Raw genomic sequence first — 20,837 nt, forward strand, 5'->3', positions numbered from 1 at the left:
TCTAATTAATTAATTAATCTAATTAATTCCTGTCCTGTGACTGCTAAGGGAGGAGCTACCCATAAGTGATGCTGCCATGAGAAATAGCCAGGAAAAGAAAATTACGGTAAGTTTGGCATAAATTTTCTCTATTACCACACATGCTATATATAAAAAATGATATATATATATTGTAAATGCCTAGTTTAACAGACATGCTTGCATTAACAATTCAGATGATTATATATCACAACGAAAGAAAGTAGTGATAACATGAAAAGTCAAGAATACTGCACCTGGGACGGGGAAGAACACTATGGGACAGGTGAGAGGGGGAGAACACTATGGGACGGGGTGGGGGGGGGAAAAGAACAATATGGGACGGGGTGGGGGGGAAAGAACTGTAACGGACCGTTTTGCACACAAGGGGTTAAAAACCGTTTAGGCGATATTCCCCTTTTAAATACACGAACAGCTGCTGCAAGCACCAATCTCACAAATTGCAAACACATGAATACTCAAACTCCCAAACAGGAAACACACGAATTCACCAACTCCGGAACCGGAAACACACAAATTCACCAACTCCCGAACACACGAATACTGTTAAACAGACGAACAGGAAAGACCATACGAACAGTTTACACTCCTGGCAGTCGCACTGTAACAGCATACAATCCAATTCCCCCCAAGAACGAGACCACAATTTGTTTGAGGATCAAGCAGAACTGATTTACTGGGGCTACCTGCCCGGCTTTTATGCAGGTCTCCCACCTGGTGGATACGCTCAGCGGTGTTCGTGACTTTAACATTCCGCAGAAAGGCACGAACCAGCCTTTCTGCAGGGAAAAAGAACAGTTTTAAACATGGGGCCATAGTCCAGCGGCAGGAGGCGGGCGACCAGGCTCCTCCAGTGGCCAGTGGCGAGGTTGGTTCCGCCACAAGAACAATATGGGACAGGGGAGGGGGGGTGAAAGAACACTATGGGACAGGGGAGGGGGGGGGGGAGAACACTATGGGGCAGGGGAGGGGGGGGAAAGAACACTATGGGGCAGGGGAGGGGGGGGGAAAGAACACTATGGGGCAGGGGAGGGGGGGGAAAGAACACTATGGGACAGGGGAGGGGGGGGGGAGAACACTATGGGGCAGGGGAGGGGGGGGAAAGAACACTATGGGGCAGGGGAGGGGGGGGGAAGAACACTATGGGGCAGGGGAGGGGGGGAAAGAACACTATGGGGCAGGGGAGGGGGGGAAAGAACACTATGGGGCAGGGGAGGGGGGGGGGAAAGAACACTATGGGGCAGGGGAGGGGGGGGGGAAGAACACTATGGGGCAGGGGAGGGGGGGGGGAAGAACACTATGGGGCAGGGGAGGGGGGGGGAAAGAACACTATGGGACAGGGGAGGGGGGGAGAACACTATGGGACAGGGGAGGGGGGGGGAGAACACTATGGGACAGGGGAGGGGGGGGAGAACACTATGGGACAGGGGAGGGGGGGGAGAACACTATGGGACAGGGGAGGGGGGGGAGAACACTATGGGACAGGGGAGGGGGGGGAGAACACTATGGGACAGGGGAGGGGGGGGGAGAACACTATGGGACAGGGGAGGGGGGGGAGAACACTATGGGGCAGGGGAGGGGGGGGAGAACACTATGGGGCAGGGGAGGGGGGGAAAGAACACTATGGGGCAGGGGAGGGGGGGAAAGAACACTATGGGACAGGGGAGGGGAGGGAAGAACACTATGGGACAGGGGAGGGGAGGGAAGAACAATATGGGACAGGGGAGGGGAGGGAAGCACAATATGGGACAGGGGAGGGGAGGGAAGAACACTATGGGACAGGGGAGGGGGGGTAAAGAACACTATGGGACAGGGGAGGGGGGGTAAAGAACACTATGGGACAGGGGAGAACACTAAAAAAGAGGGAGGGAAGAGGAACATTAAGCAGGGGGACCACTAAAAGAGAAGGGAGAAGGGAAGTTTTTCATATTAGATTAATTAAATTAAAGGACCACTCTAGTGCCAGGAAAACATACTCGTTTTCCTGGCACTAGAGTACCCTGAGGGTGCCCCCACCCCCTCAGGGACCCCCTCCCGCCGGGCTCTGGAGAGAGGAAGGGGTTAAACTTACCTCTTTTTCCAGCGCCGGGCGGGGAGCTTTCCTCCTCCTCTCCATCTTGATCGCGACGTCATCGGCTGAATGCGCATGCGCGGCAGGAGCCGCGCTCGCATTCAGCCGGTCGCATAGGAAAGCATTTACAATGCTTTCCTATGGACGCTTGCGTGCTCTCACTGTGATTTTCACAGTGAGAATCACGCAAGCGCCTCTAGCGGCTGTCAGTGAGACAGCCACTAGAGGATTTGGAGGCTGGATTAACCCTCATTATAAACATAGCAGTTTCTCTGAAACTGCTATGTTTATAAAAAAAAGGGTTAATCCTAGAGGTACCTGGCACCCAGACCACTTCATTAAGCTGAAGTCGTCTGGGTGCCTAGAGTGGTCCTTTAATATTACTAACATTATAGGAAAACAACTTTTTAAAAATCATTAGAGGTAAAAAGTCATTTTTGCTTTTGGCCAAGGGCATCCTGAATTTTCGGTTTCGGCCTAAAATGTTTATTTTGGTGCATCCCTAGAGAGATCCCTAGGAGATTTATAAAAGATTTGCCAGCAGAAACTGTGGGGCCCGATCCTTTAAGTGAAGCAGTCACCTAGAAACCAGTGTAATGTTCTGATTGGTGATTGCTCCACTTTTAGAACTCTTAATGTTTTTTTCTTACCATCGCACTTTTACATTTCATTCACTGTGTTCCTCCTCCCTCCCCCCCCCCCCCCACCCCCTCCTTTTTTTTTTTTTTGCTCTTTGGTATCTGTAGTTTTTAGGGTCTCTTGAGCTTTTTGAAAGCATGGAAAATGAACTCTTAGCAGGAGATAAAGTGCTGTGTTTCCTGTGTCTTTGGGAGTAAATGTCATTGCCTTTCACTTGTTTACATAGAAATCTTACCGTTCCAAGCTTTTTCAGTACTCTGCTCCTGTCATTGAATTTGCAAAAACACCTGTTTGCGGTAGGAAATTAGGTGAACACCTGTGCTGTTTCAGTTAATTAACTGTGACCTTTTGTGCTCTGCATCTTAATGCAGACTCAGAATTCGCATCCATCACTTAATAGAGGCAGGTGATGAGAGTCTTCACGACTGACATTATAACGTAGATTTAGAATGTTAAAATGAAACCATAGCATGCGAAAATACATTCTAAATCGCTCTCATTACACGGTTTTGGAGTCAAGTCCAAAAAAATATTCAAAGGATAAATGTCACTAAAAAGCCATTTTTAACTGATGTTTTATATCCGTTTATATATACCGTATATACTCGAGTATAAGCCGAGGCCCCTAATTTTACCCCCCAAAAATGGGAAAACTTATTGACTCGAGTATAAGACTAGGGTGGGAAATGCAGCAGCTACTGGTAAATTTCTAAATAAAATTCGATCCTAAAAAAAAATACATTAATTGAATATTTATTTGCAGTGTGTGTGTATGAATGCAGTGTGTGTGTATGAGTGCAGTGTGTGTGTATGAGTGCAGTGTGTGTGTATGAGTGCAGTGTGTGTGTGTGTATGAGTGCAGTGTGTGTTTTTTAATGCAGGGTATGATTTCAGAGCCTTGGTGGGGGGTGGGCATTTTTATTATTTTTTTTATTATTATTTTAATATTTATAGTTTTTTTGTTATATTCATTTTTTTTAATTATTATTTTTTATTTTATTTTATTTATTTTATTATTATTATTTTTTTTCGTCCCCCCTCCCTGCTTGATACATGGCAGGGAGGGGGGCTCTCCTTCCCTGGTGGTCCAGTGGCATTGGTAGTTCGTTGGGGGGGGGGGGTGGCAGAGCTGTTACTTACCTCTCCTGCAGCTCCTGTCAGCTCCCTTCTCCTCCGCGCCGGTCCGTGCAGCTCCTCTGTCAGCTCACAGTGTAAGTCTCGCGAGAGCCACACTATGACCCCGCGGCTCTCGCAAGACTTACACTGGGAGCTGACCGAGGTGCTGAACGGACCCGCACGGAGGAGGAGGGAGCTGACAGGAGCTGCAGGAGAGGTAAGTAAGCGCTCTGCAGCCCCCACAGCCCCCTGTCTGTATTATGGCAATGTAAATTGCCATAATACAGACAGTGACTCGAGTATAAGAAAAAATGTGCTGAAAAACTCGTCTTATACTCGAGTATATACGGTACACTGATCATCCACAACATTAAGAGCACTGACAGGTGAGGTGAAAAACATTGGTTATATAGCTACAATGGCACCTGTCAAGGGCTGGGCTATATTATGCAGCAAGGGAACAGTTAGTTCTGGAATTTCATGTGTTGGAAGCAGGAAAATGGTCAAGTAAAAGGATCTGAGTGACTTTGAAAGGGCCCAATAGGGATTGCTAGAAGACTGGATCAGAGCATCTCCAAAATGTCAAGTGTTGTGGGGTGTTCTAGGTATGCCGTGGTTTGCACCTACCAAAAGGGGTGCATTGGAGGACAATACCGTGAACCGGCATCAGGGTCATGGACGACCAAGGCTCATTAATGCGGAAGACTAATCTGTCTAGAAGAGCTACTGTAGCTGAAATTGCTGAATAACTTAAAGCAACACTATAGTCACCAGATTAACTACAGCTTAAAGCTCAGACGGCCGCCACTAGGGGTGCTTCCTGGGTCATGCAGCACTGAGGTTCAGATTTTCCATGTTCTGCATGGAGACACGGAACATTTCCCATAGAAATGCATTTATTCAATGCATCTTTATGAAAAGATACTGATTGGCCAAGGCGGGGTTTGGCTCTGCTCACTGGCCCGCCTCCTTGGCTGAGATCATCAGAATTGACAATCTCAGCCAATCAAATGTTCTCCTATGGGATCATCAATTTTGATTATGTCCGCAAAGGAGGCAGAATGGAGGGCAGTGTCAGCGCCGGTCAAACTGTGTGGCACTGGAATAAAGTTAAGATCTTAACTTAATTAAGGGGGGCATGAGGCCTAAACAGTTGTTTTAACACTATAGGATCAGGAACACACATTTGTATTATTGACCCTATAGTGTTCCTTTAATGCTGGTCATGATAGAAAGGTGTCAGAACACACAGTGCATCGCAGTTTGCTGTATATATTGTTGCAAAGCCGCAGACAGGACAAAGTGCCCATGATGAAACCTATCCACCGCTGAAAGCACCTTCAATGGAGACGTGAGTGAACTGGGTCATGCGAAATGGAAGAAGGTTGCCTGGTCTTTCTTTTAGATCAGGTGGATGGCCGGGTGCATGTTTGTCATTTATCTGGGGAAAAGATGGCAGTAGGATGCACTACGGGAAGAAGGCAAGCTTGCGGAGGCAGTGTTATGCTCTGGGCAATGTTCTGCTGGGAGACCTTGGGTCCTGGCATTCATGTGGATGTCACTTTGATATTTACCACCTATCAAAAAATTGTTGTAGACCACGTAAACCTCTTCGTGGCAATGGTGCTCTCTGATGGCTGTGGCCTCTTTGAGCAGGATATTGCACCCATCCACACTGCAAAAAATAATTTATCAATGGATTGCAGACAAAGAGTTTAAGGTGTTGCCTTGGCCTCCAAATATCCCAGATCTCAATCTGATTGATCATCTGTGGGATGTGCCGGAACAACAATTCTGATCCATGGAGGCCCCACCTCGCACCTAGAAGGACTTAAAGGATCTGCTGCCTATGTCTTGGCACCAGATACCACAGGACATGTTCAGAGGTCTTGTTGAGTCCATGCCTTGACGCATCAGAGCTGTTTTGGCAGCATGAGGGAGACCTATATGATATTAGGCAGATATCTGCATAAATAACTTGATCTTGTCTTAAATCAGAATTTCTGTTACACCAAAAATGGCAAGGAAAAGCCTCTCCCCTGGTCACATGGTGAACTATAATAATAAATGTCTGCTTAGATAAAACAATTCAAAGTGGCAAACTGCTATCTGTCAATTCTGCTGGGGTTACACTGCACTGCAGTTAACAGGAAAAACAAAACAAAAAAAACACCCCAGCTTCACAGAAAACTCTGGCAAATAATTTACAGGGTTTAGACCAAAGTAGAACCATTGTTTTTTTACGGTAACTTTAAAATCTTAAGACAAAGAAATACCAAACAAAAAAAAAGCCACCACCTTCTTACAAACAGGATTCATAGGTGTTCTCACAACTAAACTCCTTAAAATGAAGAATCCACTCAAGTTATCTTATAATAATTTTAGGAAGTATGACTTTACAGGGAGGTTAGTGGACGCATGGAATAGCCTTCCAGCTAAAGTGGTAGAGGTTAACACAGTGAAGGAGTTTAAGCATGCGTGGGATAGGCATAAGGATATCCTAACTATAAGATAAGGCCAGGGTCTAATGAAAGTATTTAGAAAATTGGGCAGACTAGATGGGCCGAATGGTTCTTATCTGCTGTCACATTCTATGTTTCTATCTGAATTGCTGGGGGGTATGGTCCTGAAATTAAATAAGAGTAATATGCTGCTCTCAACCGACTAGTTGCCTGTCAGAGAAGTGCATTTGTGTTCACTGCAGCTATAATAATTTATCATAGCTTATTACATGGAGAACAGAGACATTGGCCAGTGGACAAAGCATTTTATACTGTATGTTACTTGTATCACACAGTCAGTGGTGTAGTTTGGATTTGTGCTGCCCTAGGCACGACTAAATTCGGGCACCACCAAAATCTAAATCCCCCCCCCCCCCCCCAATTTGTGTCAAGGCCACTTTTTTGACTGACAGACACATGCCCTCATTGATACATGCACTGATATACACTCACTGACAGATACACAGTCATTGGCACACACATACAGTCATTGGCACACACTGTTTAACCAACAAACACTGACAGGCACACACTCTCAGATACACATAAAATGACATACACACACTGACGCACACAAACACCCATTCTCACTGAAAAACAGACGCTCACTCACAGACACACACTGACAGCTATACTCACTCACTCACATTAAGGTGGGCAGCCCCAGAACATGAGGCAAACAAGTCTGGGAGCTTGGGGTGGCATTTTTTGGCGCCCCCCCTGAAAGTGCCGCCCTAGGCAAATGCCTTGTTTTCCTTGTGGTAAATACATCCCTGCACACAGTATAACCTGGAGGTATTGAATGGTGACAGAGCTATTCTATGGATTTCTAAGGAACTTCATGGGCTACTGGTCGCCATTTATTTTAGTTAATGGTTAATCTTTTAGAACATAACCAAAGTGTTTTATTCTCTCAAACTAATCTCGTCGTCGTAGTAAAAACATCATGTCATTGTGGGTATTGTTGCTGTGAAGCTCTGTGAGTTAATGATGCACACAAAAAAAAACTCTGAGGTTTTAGAAAACTGGGGCAGAGGTGATTGGGTATAAATATGTTTTTTTTGTTCCCATCCTAAAGCTGGACACCAGGGAAATCTGAACCACTGTAATACATCCACAAGGCTGGTAAGGCTGTACATAACAGTATTTATATAAAACGTTATGTTGGGTGTATGATGTGAAAATATTTTTAGTACTTGACAAAACAGGGCAGTTGAAAGTGGTAAATGACTCTAAAAAATAACATTTAAAACGAACAAAACCTTTTTTGTTCTTGTTGTTTAAATCTGAAAATGTATATGCACCAGTGTGTGAGTTATCAAAAGGAAGTGAATGATTAAAAAGTGAGTAAACCCACAGAGGGGAGATTTATAGAAGTAAAATAATCTGCAAAATTGTAAAACCGGGAAACGCGCCACTGGAAAGTGAAGGCGATTGTCCCTCTTTCTGGACTTTGCACGACTTTTCAGATTAGCACACATTGTGTTAGCCTGAACTATTGTTTTATTCCTTGGCCCATTTAAGAACCCCTGGCCAATGTTTTCCTCTGTCTGTAAGTGGAGCTGTTGCAAACCTTTTACTTTTCGCTAACATTTGTCTTTTCATAAATCGTTTTCAAGCATTGATCCTAACAGGTGATTATTTTCAGCTGGCCAATCTATAGTAAGTCTTGCTGGAATCTCCACTTAAAGGGACACTATAGTCACCTGAACAACTTTAGCTTAATGAAGCAGTTTTGGTGTATAGAACATACCCCTGCAGCCTCACTGCTCAATCCTCTGCCATTTAGGAGTTAAATCCCTTTGTTTATGAACCCTAGTCACACCTCCCTGCATGTGACTTGCACAGCCTTCCATAAACACTTCCTGTAAAGAGAGCCCTATTTAGGCTTTCTTTATTGCAAGTTCTGTTTAATTAAGATTTTCTTATCCCCTGCTATGTTAATAGCTTGCTAGACCCTGCAAGAGCCTCCTGTATGTGATTAAAGTTCAATTTAGAGATTGAGATACAATTAGTTAAGGTAAATTACATCTGTTTGAAAGTGAAACCAGTTTTTTTTTGCAGGCTCTGTCAATCATAGCCAGGGGAGGTGTGGCTAGGGCTGCATAAACAGAAACAAAGTGATTTAACTCCTAAATGACAGTGAATTGAGCATTGAAATTGCAGGGGAATGATCTATACACAAACTGCTTTATTTAGCTAAAGTAATTTAGGTGACTATAGTGTTCCTTTAAAGTTTTTGCAGTTATTTGACGTGGATTTGGCCTTCGTGAAACTGGAACCCGATTTTTTTAACCCCTTAAATCCGGAGGACGTACTATTACGCCCTGCAGGAACCGGCTCTAAACGCCGGCGGGCGTAATAGTACGTCCTCGCCATAATGGCCGCCCACGTGGCCGGCGCTAATCGCCCGCTGCAGATCGCGGTCGGGGGGGATGCCTGCCCCCCCAGGCAACCCCCCCTGTGGCCGGTGACCGCGATCTGCAGTCTCTGATCGCAGTGACAGGCTGTCACTGCGACCAGTATTAAGCATGTGTCAGCCGATTTCAAATCGGCTGACACATGCGGCCGGCGGCTTTCCCCTTCTGCAGATCGCGGTCGGGGGACTTACCTGGCCCCCCAGGCAGTCCCCCTGGGGTCAGTGACCGCGATCTGCTAGGTCTGAGATCGCAGTGACAGGCTGTCACTGCGATCTCAGAGCTCTCTGATCGCAGTGACAGCCTGTCACTGCGATCAGTGTTACATGTGTCAGCCTATTGGCTGACACATGTAACTGGCACAGTGATCCCCCTGCAGATTGGAAGGGGGGAGTGCTTGTACCACCCAGGCACTCCCCCCTGTGGTCAATTACCCAATCTGCAGGAGGTGATCACAGTGACAGGCAGTCACTGTGATCACTGATCCTGTGTGTCAGCCAGTGATGTGACATCACTGGCTGACACTGTCTCTGCCCCCTGTCCTGTAAAAAAAATAAAATATTAGTTAAAAAAAGAAATAAAAAAATGACAGTTACAAATAAAATATACTTAGATCATATATATTATATATATATGATCTAAGTATATATATATATATATATATATACACATACACACACATTTACACATACACGACGTGTATTTAAATATTAATATATATATATATATATATATATATATATTAATATCAAATTACACGTAGACTGATACTGATTAAATATATATATAATTATTGTTATATATATATTTATAAATAATATAAAAAAAATAAATATGTAAATACGTAAAAAAATAAAATAAAATAAATAATTAAAAATAAAATATTAAAAAATATATAGATGTGTTTTATTTCGTTCTAACTGTATTGTGATATTAATATATATATATTTATATCAAAATACACGTAGAACGAAATAATATATATATCTATATACATAAATATATACGTATATATCACTATATATATACCTATATATAAATAAAAATATTTAAAAAAAAATATATATATATATACGTATATATACACATATGTATATATATACATATATTAATTCTACACATATATTTATGTAATAATTTTACATAATTAGGTATCCTAATTAATTACAATTAGCGGGACCTGCCTGACCACCCATGCCGAAAGTATAGGTAATTTAATTTGCTAGCACTATATTTAACCCTATAACTTTCCAAGACACCATAAAACCTGTACATGGGGGGTACTGTTTTACTCGGGAGACTTCGCTGAACACAAATATTAGTGTTTCAAAACAGTAAAATGTATTACAACCATGATATCGCCAGTAAAAGTGAAGTTTTTTGCATTTTTCACGCACAAACAGCACTTACAGGGACGATATTATTGCTGCAATACTTTTTACTGTTTTGAAACACAAATATTTGTGTTCAGCGAAGTCTCCTGAGTACAACAGTACCCCTCATGTACAGGTTTTATGGTGTTTTCAAAAATTACAGCGTCAAATATAATGCTTGTGTTTAATTTTTTTCACATTAAAATTCGCCAGATTGCTTACGTTGCCTTTATGACCCTATGGTAGCCCAAGAATGAAAATTACCCCTATGATATCATACCATTTTCAATAGTAGACAACCCAAGGTATTGCAAATGGGGTATGTCCAGTCTTTTTTAGTAGCCACTTAGTCACAAACACTGGCCAAAATTGGCGTTTTTTGCATTTTTCACACACAAACAAATACGAACGCTAACTTTGGCCAGTGTTTGTGACCAAATGGCTACTAAAAAAGACTGAACATCGCTTATTTGCAATACCTTGGGTCGTCTACTATTGCAAATGGTATGCCATTATGGGTGTACATTTATTTCCTGGGCTACTATACAGTCTCAAAGGCAACGTAACCAATCTGGCGAATTTCAATTTCAAATGTAACACGCTATATTTTACCCTGTAACTTCCCAAAACACCATAAAACCTGTACATAGGGGGTACTGTTTTACACGTGAGACTTTGCTGAATACAAATATGTGTATTTTATTGCAGTAAAAGCAAACAGTATTATGACATTAACAGTTAAAATGTCATGTAGAACGAAAAAAATTAAAAAAAATCTTATTTTCTCCCATTTTTTTCATATTAAATTATGTTTCATAGCTAAATATTTGATATTAAATGAAAGCCCTGTTTCCCCTGAATAAAATGATATATAATAAGGGGGGGTGCATTTAATATGAAAGAGGTGAATTACGGTTGGACAGACATATAGCGCAAATGCCAGGTTTTGTTTACGTTTTGTTTCGTTCACAACTTGTACATTTGGCTGCGGTGTTAAGGGGTTAAATTCAGTTTCTGTTACTGATAAATAAAAACAAGACCATAACAAGCATTTGATGTCTGAGAGTCCAATCAGAATCTGATTTGAGTAGTTGCCTCTATTATTCCTCATTGTAGTTTAAAACGCTCTTTGAGTGATGCCAGGTTCTCAGTGTGCCAAAGGTTAAAGCAATGCTTTGCTAAAAAAACGGTTATAGTTTTTAATGGAAATAAAGTTTAACCCCTTCAGTGCCAAAGGTGTCCCACTCCTATTGATTTGTGACATGCTGCTCACATCTCTGGGATTTAACGTGTTAAATAGATTAAATGTCAACATGATGTATAGGTGGTTTTTTGAAGTGCTTTACAGCCCTGAATAGACCATATTAGATGATGGCGTAACTTATGCTTTGTTTCTAAATTATGTTCCTTGTATCATCTCTTTGACCAAAGGTTTTTTTATTTCAATTACATTTAAATAACAAATTATATATATATATATATGTATATATATGTATATATATATATATATATATATATATATAAAAAAGAAAAAGCCTTGCACTCCAACTTACTTATATATAGACCCGGTGCTCGATTGCACTGAATAAACACAGCCAAAGGAAAACCAGCACTCCCAGGATTTGTTCAAAAAGTAGTAATGGTTCTTTATTCCAACAGTCAACGTTTCAGTTCCACTAGGGAACTTTCATCAGGACAGAATACAAACACAAATAAAATCAGCCTAATTTAAATAAGAAAGGTAATCACATAAAACTCACGGTTCAGATGTGCAGGGGGTCGGTCATCCTCTCCTCCGAGCGTCTGGGTGGGCACAGGACGCCCAATGTCTTTCCGTTCGCGCGTTCAGGTTACTTCCTGATAGCCCGCGTCCTCCATCACCATGGAGACGTCGGGCGCATGCGTGATAGACACAAATGCCGTCTCTGCATCCACCCCTCGCACGGAGGCAGGATTCCCTCTGTAACTTAGCAACAAATACATTATCCATGCCTAAAATCCGCATTGGTAGAGATGTACTCAACAGAATAATCATACTTAGGTTCCCAACGAACATGTGGACCATACCATGTGTACTTAAAATCATAAAGACATAAATATGTAAGGAAAACTAATGTAGTGAATCATATACAATTCATACTAAAAGTAAAATCACTCAATTAATCCCTGTGAACATTAATACCAATGTGACCTATATCAAGTGCTAAAGGTGTCTATAGTAATCTATCCTATAAGATGCAGAGAAAAGAATCTGCAACCTTTGCTAGTGTGTCTCAAAAAGTGTATAGGGCACTATATATAACACTAAGATAGTGCCAACACAACTTCGTGGGCACCTATCAGGAGTTAATTCCGGTGTTCAATCTATCGAAAAGATCTTTAGCTGAAGAGGAAGTTGAGGTTTGAAATAAAGGCCTTTCCTTCATTCCGATGATGCCGCCTAACAAATTTCAGTGGGACATAGAACTCTTCAAATTTGGGAGGAGTCTTAGATTAAAAGACTTTTTTCCACAAATCACAAAGACATGAAAAGATGGATAGTGAGCAAATTACAAAACAGAAGTTTAAAGTTGCCAAGTTGCCAGTAAAATTGATACCCCTATTTGCCATTCAACAATTAAGACATTTCTGATGTCAGTAAAAACTGAGACGGAAGAAATTATGTCAAAGCATCGTATAAGGCATCCAAATATCTCTAAAAGACAAAAACAGATCATTCAAGAACTATCAGAAGATGCCACCATTACTATACGACCTGCGGATAAAGGGGGTGGCATAGTGATACAGAATTATGAGGACTACGCAATTGAAATATATAAACAATTGGAGGATGAAAATACCTATCAAGTCCTGAAAAGTGATCCTACTAAAGAGAGAGCACAAAAAAATCTATGATACTTTGATGTTTGGGCTAACAGCAGGGCATATCGATCTACAATTGTTTCAATTTCTGTATAGAGATAGTCCTCGTACTCCTATTATCTACACGCTCCCGAAAATTCACAAGAACCCAGGGAAACCTCCTGGACGGCCCATTGTATCGGCAGTAGGAGGCATATTGGAACCGATTGCAAAATATTTGGATTTTCTGTTTAAATCACCTGTCAATGGAATCCCGACTTGTATCAAAGATACGGCCCATCTGATAGAAGAATTGAAAAATCTGAAGATATTGGAGGGAGCCATTACACTAATAACCCTAGACGTATCTAGTCTATATACGGTGATACCCCATGAGGGGGGAATTGAAGCAATGAGGGAGCTATTGACCGAGACGACGCATTCCCTGCCTTTTTCTCAATTCTTGAGAGTTATAAGGAACAACTCTAGGGCAACTCAGTGTGATAAACAACTACAGGAAATGTATAATAAATTCTCACAGAGAGGATATACAAATAACGTGTTGGATAGAGCACTCAAAAAAGCTAGAGATAAAAGAAGAGAGACAGAAAAGCAGCAATGTGAGAAGAACATCAGAATTCCATTCCCTATGACTTACAATACAGCGACAACAAAGATCTGCCAGACAGTAATGAGAAACTGGCATATTATGGAGAACGACAGGAGCCTTCCGATAGTCTCCATCACAAACCGATGTTCACACTGACCCGATCAAAAGCTACACACCGGCCACTAAAAATGTAGCGAATCATGGCTGTGTAAGATGTCTTGGCTGCGTAACCTGTGGACACCTCATACCTTGCAAAAGCTTTAATCATCCACATACGGGCCAATTGTTCAAAATACAACACAGGATAAGTTGCCGTACAGATTATGTAATTTACAAACTGTCATGCCCCTGCGGATTGAACTACGTCGGCAAGACGGAAACAGCTCTTTGCGAAAGGATAAGAGGACACAGATCAAGCATCAGATTGGCTTATAGGGATAAGAAGTCGGATAAACCCGTGGCACGACACTTCTTAGAAAAAAGTCATCCCTTAACCTCATTGAAATGTGTATGGGTAGACCATCTCCCAGTCTCAAGAAGGGGTGGTAATAGACAGGAACAATTCCATACAAAAGGAGACGTGGTGGATCCAAAAATTGGGGACATTGGCCCCTAATGGCCTGAATGAGAAACTTGTATATACTTCCTTCCTCTAATGGGTCATTCGATAATTAAGGTCATAAGTCTATTTTAATATCTAAATATGCCCATAATTATATTGTCAGGTCATATGACAGTGAGGGCCTTAACACAATATAGTATAATAATATCATCAAAATATGTCCAGTATTAAATTGTCAGGCTACCTTTTTATTTTTATCCTTCATTCTTTTTTGGGGATTTTTTTTATTTTTTTTTATAATTGAAGTTGTATGAATTATACTCCATTATGGTAGTCTCATTGTCATGGTTTAGGATATTATGTAGGAGGAACTAAGGGCCCTCTCTCCACTATGCCTTACATGCTTCTTGGATTTTGTGTAAAGAGCATTAAGCGGTTTTACTCTCTGAGGATTTACTAATATTTAGTTCTCTACTGATAGGTTTGGCACATATTATAATATGTAACACTTCTCTCCTTGCATATAGGTGGGATACTTTAATAGCCCAACATGGGATCATTAATGTGAATAATTTCACAGCACGAGTATCACTTTAAAATGTTGCACCAGTATTTTGATATTTGTATTTTTTACAACACTTTCTTGTGTTTTTTTTTCCACTTTAACCCCTTAAGGACACATGACATGTGTGACATGTCATGATTCCCTTTTATTCCAGAAGTTTGGTCCTTAAGGGGTTAAAGACCTCTTTAGGTTTGGGCTATTATAGCCTTAGATACTAGAGTTGTGTTGGCACTATATTCGTGTTATATATAGTGCCCTATACACTTTTTGAGACACACTAGCAAAAGTTGCAGATTATTTTCTCTGCATATTATAGGATAGATTACTATAGACACCTTTAGCACTTGATATAGGTCACATTGGTATTAATGTTCACAGGGATTAATTGAGTGATTTTACTTTTAGTATGAATTGTATGTGATTCACTACATTAGTTTTCCTTATATATTTATGTCTTTATGATTTTAAGTACACATGGTATGGTCCACATGTTCATTGGGAGCCTAAGTATGATTATTCTGTTGAGTACATCTCTACCAATGCGGATTTTAGGCATGGAGAATGTATATGTTGCTAAGTTACAGAGGGGATCCTGCCTCCGTGCGAGGGGTGGATGCAGAGACGGCATTTGTGTCTCACGCATGCGCCCGACGTCTCCATGGTGATGGAGGACGCGGGCTATCAGGAAGTAACCTGAACGCGCGAACGGAAAGACATTGGGCGTCCTGTGCCCGCCCAGACGCTCGGAGGAGAGGATGACCGACCCCTTGCACATCTGAACCGTGAGTTTTATGTGATTACCTTTCTTATTTAAATTAGGCAGATTTTATATGTGTTTGTATTCTGTCCTGATGAAAGTTCCCTAGTGGAACTGAAACGTTAACTGTTGGAATAAAGAACCATTACTACCTTTTGAACAAATCCTGGGAGTGCTGATTTTCCTTTGGCTGTATATATATATATGTATATGTGTATTTTTTTTTATTATTATTTTTTTTTTGATTCTCCAGAAAGAACATCAACATCACACAAGTGACCTTGGAAAAGCAGAAAATGTTATTGACATATTGTTACCTGGAGATATCAAACAGATAGAGGTTCGTATATGCTATGTTTATCAAAATAATTTTCCCGTTTTTTTTTTTTTTTTCCTCTTCTAAAACTGAAAAGGGGAGCTCTATTTGAAAACGATGTATAATAAGAAAAGACTTCAATGTAATAGAACTTTGAAAATAATTAATGTTTTCCAAATGTTCTATTGAGCACAGATTGTTATTGCCCATTGAATATTTCAGAGTGCAGCTGCTTGTTAAAATATTCAGTTGAGTCAATTTGCACTGCAGTCTGTTGGTTATAAAGGCCATGAAATGACTTTCTCACCTCAATTCATAATGTATCCAGGACCCATGTGTTCTGCATTGTAGTGTAATATAAATATGCTTTGCATTTGGAAATGGAGCATTTGATTATGAAATTCATATCAATCTTATTTTGTACGAATAGAATGTCTTTTTTTACTAGCTACATATTATATGTTTATTCACCAAACTAAGAATTGACTTGGGAATTGCAAACGTAAAGGCACAATTAAAAAAATCTCTAACTATCTTTCAGATATTTATCCAATTTGACTACTTTGATATAAAATGAGCTATTCTGTTGTCAATTCTACCCTATTGCTGGTTTGGCAAAAAAAAAAAAAAAGATATTAAACCAGTTTGAGTTCTTAACATTTGTTACTTTTGTTAACAATCATAGAATTTATTGTGTTATTAAAGGGACACTATAGTCACCCAGACCACTTCAGCTCAATGAAGTGGTCTGGGTGCCAGGTCCCTCAGGTTTTAACCCTTCAGATGTAAACATAGCAGTTTCAGAGAAACCGCTATGTTTACATTTGGGGTTAAGCCAGCCTCTAGTGGCTGTCTTCCGGACAGCCGCTAGAGGCGCATCTGCGACGCTGGAGGAATATTATGCCTCCATCCCGCAGAGCGTCCATAGGAAAGCATTAAGAAATGCTTTCCTATGGACACTTTAAATGAGCACGCGGCACTTGCCGCAGATGCGCATTCGGGTACGCTGACGTCGGCAGAGGGAGCTGACGTTGGCAGGGGAGGAGAGGTCACCAGCACCGAGGGAGCCTGGTGCTGGATTAAAGTAAGTAACTTAAGATGTTTTAACCCCTTCAGCACCCCGGGCGGGGGACCCTGAGGGTGGGGGCACCCTCAGGGCACTAAAGTGTCAGGAAAACCGCTTTGTTTTCCTGACACTAAAGTGATCCTTTAACAGCTCATTGGAATGAACTGAAAACAAAAAGGTCAGGCTAAAATAGGCAAACAATGAATGTAGCTGACTTAAAGAATATTTTAAATCTATTATAGCCTAAATGTTAGTTTAATTTCACAACAAGTTACTGTTGTGAATGAATGAACCTTGATTTACCCAATTATTTTATTTTGTGGTTTGGTTTAAAAAAACATTACAAACACTATAACCACTACACTCCACTGTGTCAAACTCAAAGTCTGGCACGGGCCACATAAACGAGGTTTAAGTTTATGTGGGCTGCAAAAAAAATACCTTAAATTTTCAGAACTTAAACGTAGGTTTATTTTAAAAAGTACAGTATAAAAAAAAACAGCATCCCCCTCTACTAAATCACAGCACCCCCCTCTACCACCCTGTGCCAAATCTAATCCTCCTACTGACACACACACATATTCACTGACACACACACACATACAGACAAACTGACAGACACACACACATACTCACTGACAGACACACATACTTACTGACACACACAGACAGACACACACTCACTGACAGACACACACACTCACTGACACAGACTGACAGACACACACTCACTGACAGACACACACACACTCACTGACACAGACTGACAGACACACACTTACACATTCTTGCACACACACACTTTTCTTTATTGCTTCTTACCTTTTGGAGCCGATGTGGGGCATCTCCCTTCTATCTGCTCCTCACTGCTCCCTCCTGCGCGCGGTTTAGTGATGCCAGGTGCCGGAATATCACATCATATTCCGGCACCCGACAGCACTACAGACGGCGCGTGCCAGGGAGCAGTGAGGAGCAGGAACACTGAGCTCCCTCGCTGGCCCTTCTCCCCGGCCGGGTAAGTTTTAGCAGAGTAGGCACCTGCAATGTGGGGAAAGCAGGTGCCTACTCTGCTATAACACTAAGCATGTACTCGCGGCTTGCCGGGCCGCAAAGATGGTCCTTGTGGGCCGCAAGCTTGACATGCTTGGCCTAGAGTATCCTGGTGCTCTCCCAGGGTAAGTAGTCAAACTGTCTGTCAATAATTTGACTACTTACCTTTGGCCCAGCAGGTGCTCGTCACAGACTATTCTGAAGCCAGAATCTCCTGTTTGGAGTTTTTACACACTTTTTTTGTGTGTGAAAGTTTGTCTGGAGCAAGTAATGTTAGAGCGGCATTGGAGTTTATTTACTAAGCTGTGAGACATGGAGAATTGGGAAGGACATTTTTATTTTTAGGCCAAAATGCAAAGTTCCTAATTCCCAGTTTATTGAATATGCATGTTCTGTTTAGAATTCTCTCCCCTTTCTTGTTCTAGTGTACGTTGATTTATAACCAATTTCATGTTCCAAATTAAACTTTAATTTAAAAATTTCTTCAAAGTATACCGTGAGATGAGAACACAGCATAACATCCACTCTACACTTCACAGGGACCAGAATTGTTCTATATCTATCAAGCATTCAGTAAAAGGAAAATATCTGTCTGATACAGATAAAACAGCCAATATGGATAATTGTATCAGACAGCAGACATTCCTCTGTAGTTTGAATTTTATTTGTTCACATCAAACAGGTACGGCATTGAAATTGGCTATTATTTGAATATTTTGAAGTTTTCTATTTCCTTTGTCATCTTCCAAATAAACCACAATTCTATGCATGTGAAATAATATTGAATCCTTGTGTTATAAACTGGGCAGGTGCTGGCAAGTGTCAAGAAATGAAAGGAGTTGTGATGAAAGACGTCGGTGTAGAAAAGATGAGCCGATCTTTCATGTTGTTTAAAAAGGTTTTGTCTACCACCAAGACAATTTCAGTGAAGTGCTCATGATGCCTGGAGTTTGCATGTGCCACATTTTGCTATGAAACCCTGTTCATAGAGTTTAACCCCTTTGCTGCCAGGGATGTAACTACATATTTTGTACCAATAGGGTATCATTTGCCAGCCCAGAATGAGAATTCCAAGATGGCTAATGGCAGTTCTGTGCATATTCGATATCTGGCGTTAGCATGCTGGCAACAGGCGTTCAGTGATGGCACAGAGTTCCCCTCTGCGCCACCCAGGTCCTAACCTCTGTCCTTGTTCCCTGACATCCTCCCCCCCTCCGCCCCTCTCCCACCCCCGAGTAAGGGTAGTGACACCAGCAGAGGAGGTTCGGATTGCCAGGGAAACTTGTCCTCTATGCGGGAATGCAAGTAAGTTCTAGTGTGATTTACTTATTTAACTTATTATGGTTGCACCAGGATAGGGAAGAGTTACTCTAACACTGTTTTTTAGTTTGACTAACCCTTCAAATAATTTAGTTGTAGCCCCAGTGTTTGTGTCTCTGTAAAAAAAAAACATGCCATCCACATCCATTTGAAGGACCATTAAAGCCTAGAGTTGACCGAATGAGTTAATAATGTATGCAAAGATAATAAACAATACAATAAAGTTGCAAAATTATAAAAACAATTCATTTTCAGCTTCCTGCATTTGCTGTAAATGCCATGGAGTTGTAGCTTCTACAGTGAGCTCTGCCCAAACCTGGAAGCGACTGAGCCAATCATAGCTGAGCTAATGTACATGGTTGTGTTGAGCTTTCATAAAAATCATTTCACATTAGAGTTTTATGGGCCCAGCAGTGATTCTTGAAGGTTGTATTTAAGGTGTTTGCGTGTGTTGTGTAAAATTGTGCATAACTTTTTGATGCCCAGTGTTCTCATTACTATCTTTTGGTCTGACACATATATAGTTTATTGGAGTGAGGGCTGGATATAAGTACATTACAATATTCCTAAAATCGTTCAACTGGCTTGTCAAATACATGCATTTTCTGGCGCCCAGAGGATGTCATGTGCTCTAAATCACTAGTCTATTTAGAGTTTTTTTTATTTATTTATTATTATTATTATTATTATTGTTATTTGTAGGTTTTGAAAACACGTTCAGGAAGAAAAGGTTTGAGTGATCTGGGGACGTATCTTGGCCAAAGATCGGGAAAAGTTATTGAGATGACCTTTGAGAAAATGCATGAAAATGAGAAACACAAAGACCTCGAAGACCTGCTCAAAAAGTAAAATATTATTTGCTTTATATATGTATTTAAATATAATAATTAAGCGCAGACAGATGTAACATGGCGATCAGGGCTGCCATCAGAAATTTTGGGGCCCCTGACAAAGCACAAGGTCTGCCCCCCCCTCCCTCCCGGGCCTGCCCACACCCTACCTAGTCCGTTGACAATGATGCAGGACTCAATGTGGTGTGTATGGTGGAAGTAAATTAGAATGTGTGTAATGGATGTAGTGTTTGTGTGTATTAGATACTGTTTGTGCAGTGAATGCAGAGTGTGTGTTTGTGTAGCGGATGCAGTGTGTATAGTGAACATAGAGTGTGTTTGAGTAGTGCATGTAGTGTGTGTTTGTGTAGTGGATGTAGTGTTTGTATGTACTATATGAAATGTGTTTAGTGGATGCAGTGTCTGTAGTGGATGTAGTGTGTGTATTAGACGCAGTGTCTGTGTATAGTGAATGCAGAGTGTTTCAATTTATGGTGGATGTAGTGTGTGTACTGTGAATACAGGATGTTTGTGTAGTGGATGCTGTGTGTACAGTTAATGCAGAGTGTATGTTAGTGTAGTGAATGCAGAGTGTGTGTCAGTATAGTGAATCCAGAGTGTGTGCATAGTTTAGTGAATGCAGAGTGTGTGTTAGTGTGTAATAAATGCAGAGTGTGTGTTAGGGTGTAATAAATGCAGAGTGTGTGTTAGTGTGTAATAAATGCAGAGTGTATGTTAGTGTGTAATAAATGCAGAGTGTGTGT

The 20,837-nt window shown here is 41.3% G+C and overlaps 1 protein-coding gene across 1 annotated transcript in view; it reads left to right on the forward strand.

The window, feature by feature from the left end:
• LOC134611829 (myosin-16-like) overlaps positions 1-20,837 on the forward strand; it is a 160,914-nt gene that overhangs the window by 15,191 nt on the left and 124,886 nt on the right. Inside the window, exons 3-4 of the mRNA XM_063456083.1 lie at positions 15,745-15,831; positions 19,946-20,088. Coding sequence (XP_063312153.1) covers positions 20,027-20,088 — 62 coding nt within the window. The 5' untranslated portion in view covers positions 15,745-15,831; positions 19,946-20,026. The remainder of the gene's footprint in view (positions 1-15,744; positions 15,832-19,945; positions 20,089-20,837) is intronic.

Source organism: Pelobates fuscus, chromosome 5, assembly GCF_036172605.1.
Source record: "Pelobates fuscus isolate aPelFus1 chromosome 5, aPelFus1.pri, whole genome shotgun sequence".
Lineage (NCBI taxonomy): Eukaryota > Metazoa > Chordata > Amphibia > Anura > Pelobatidae > Pelobates > Pelobates fuscus.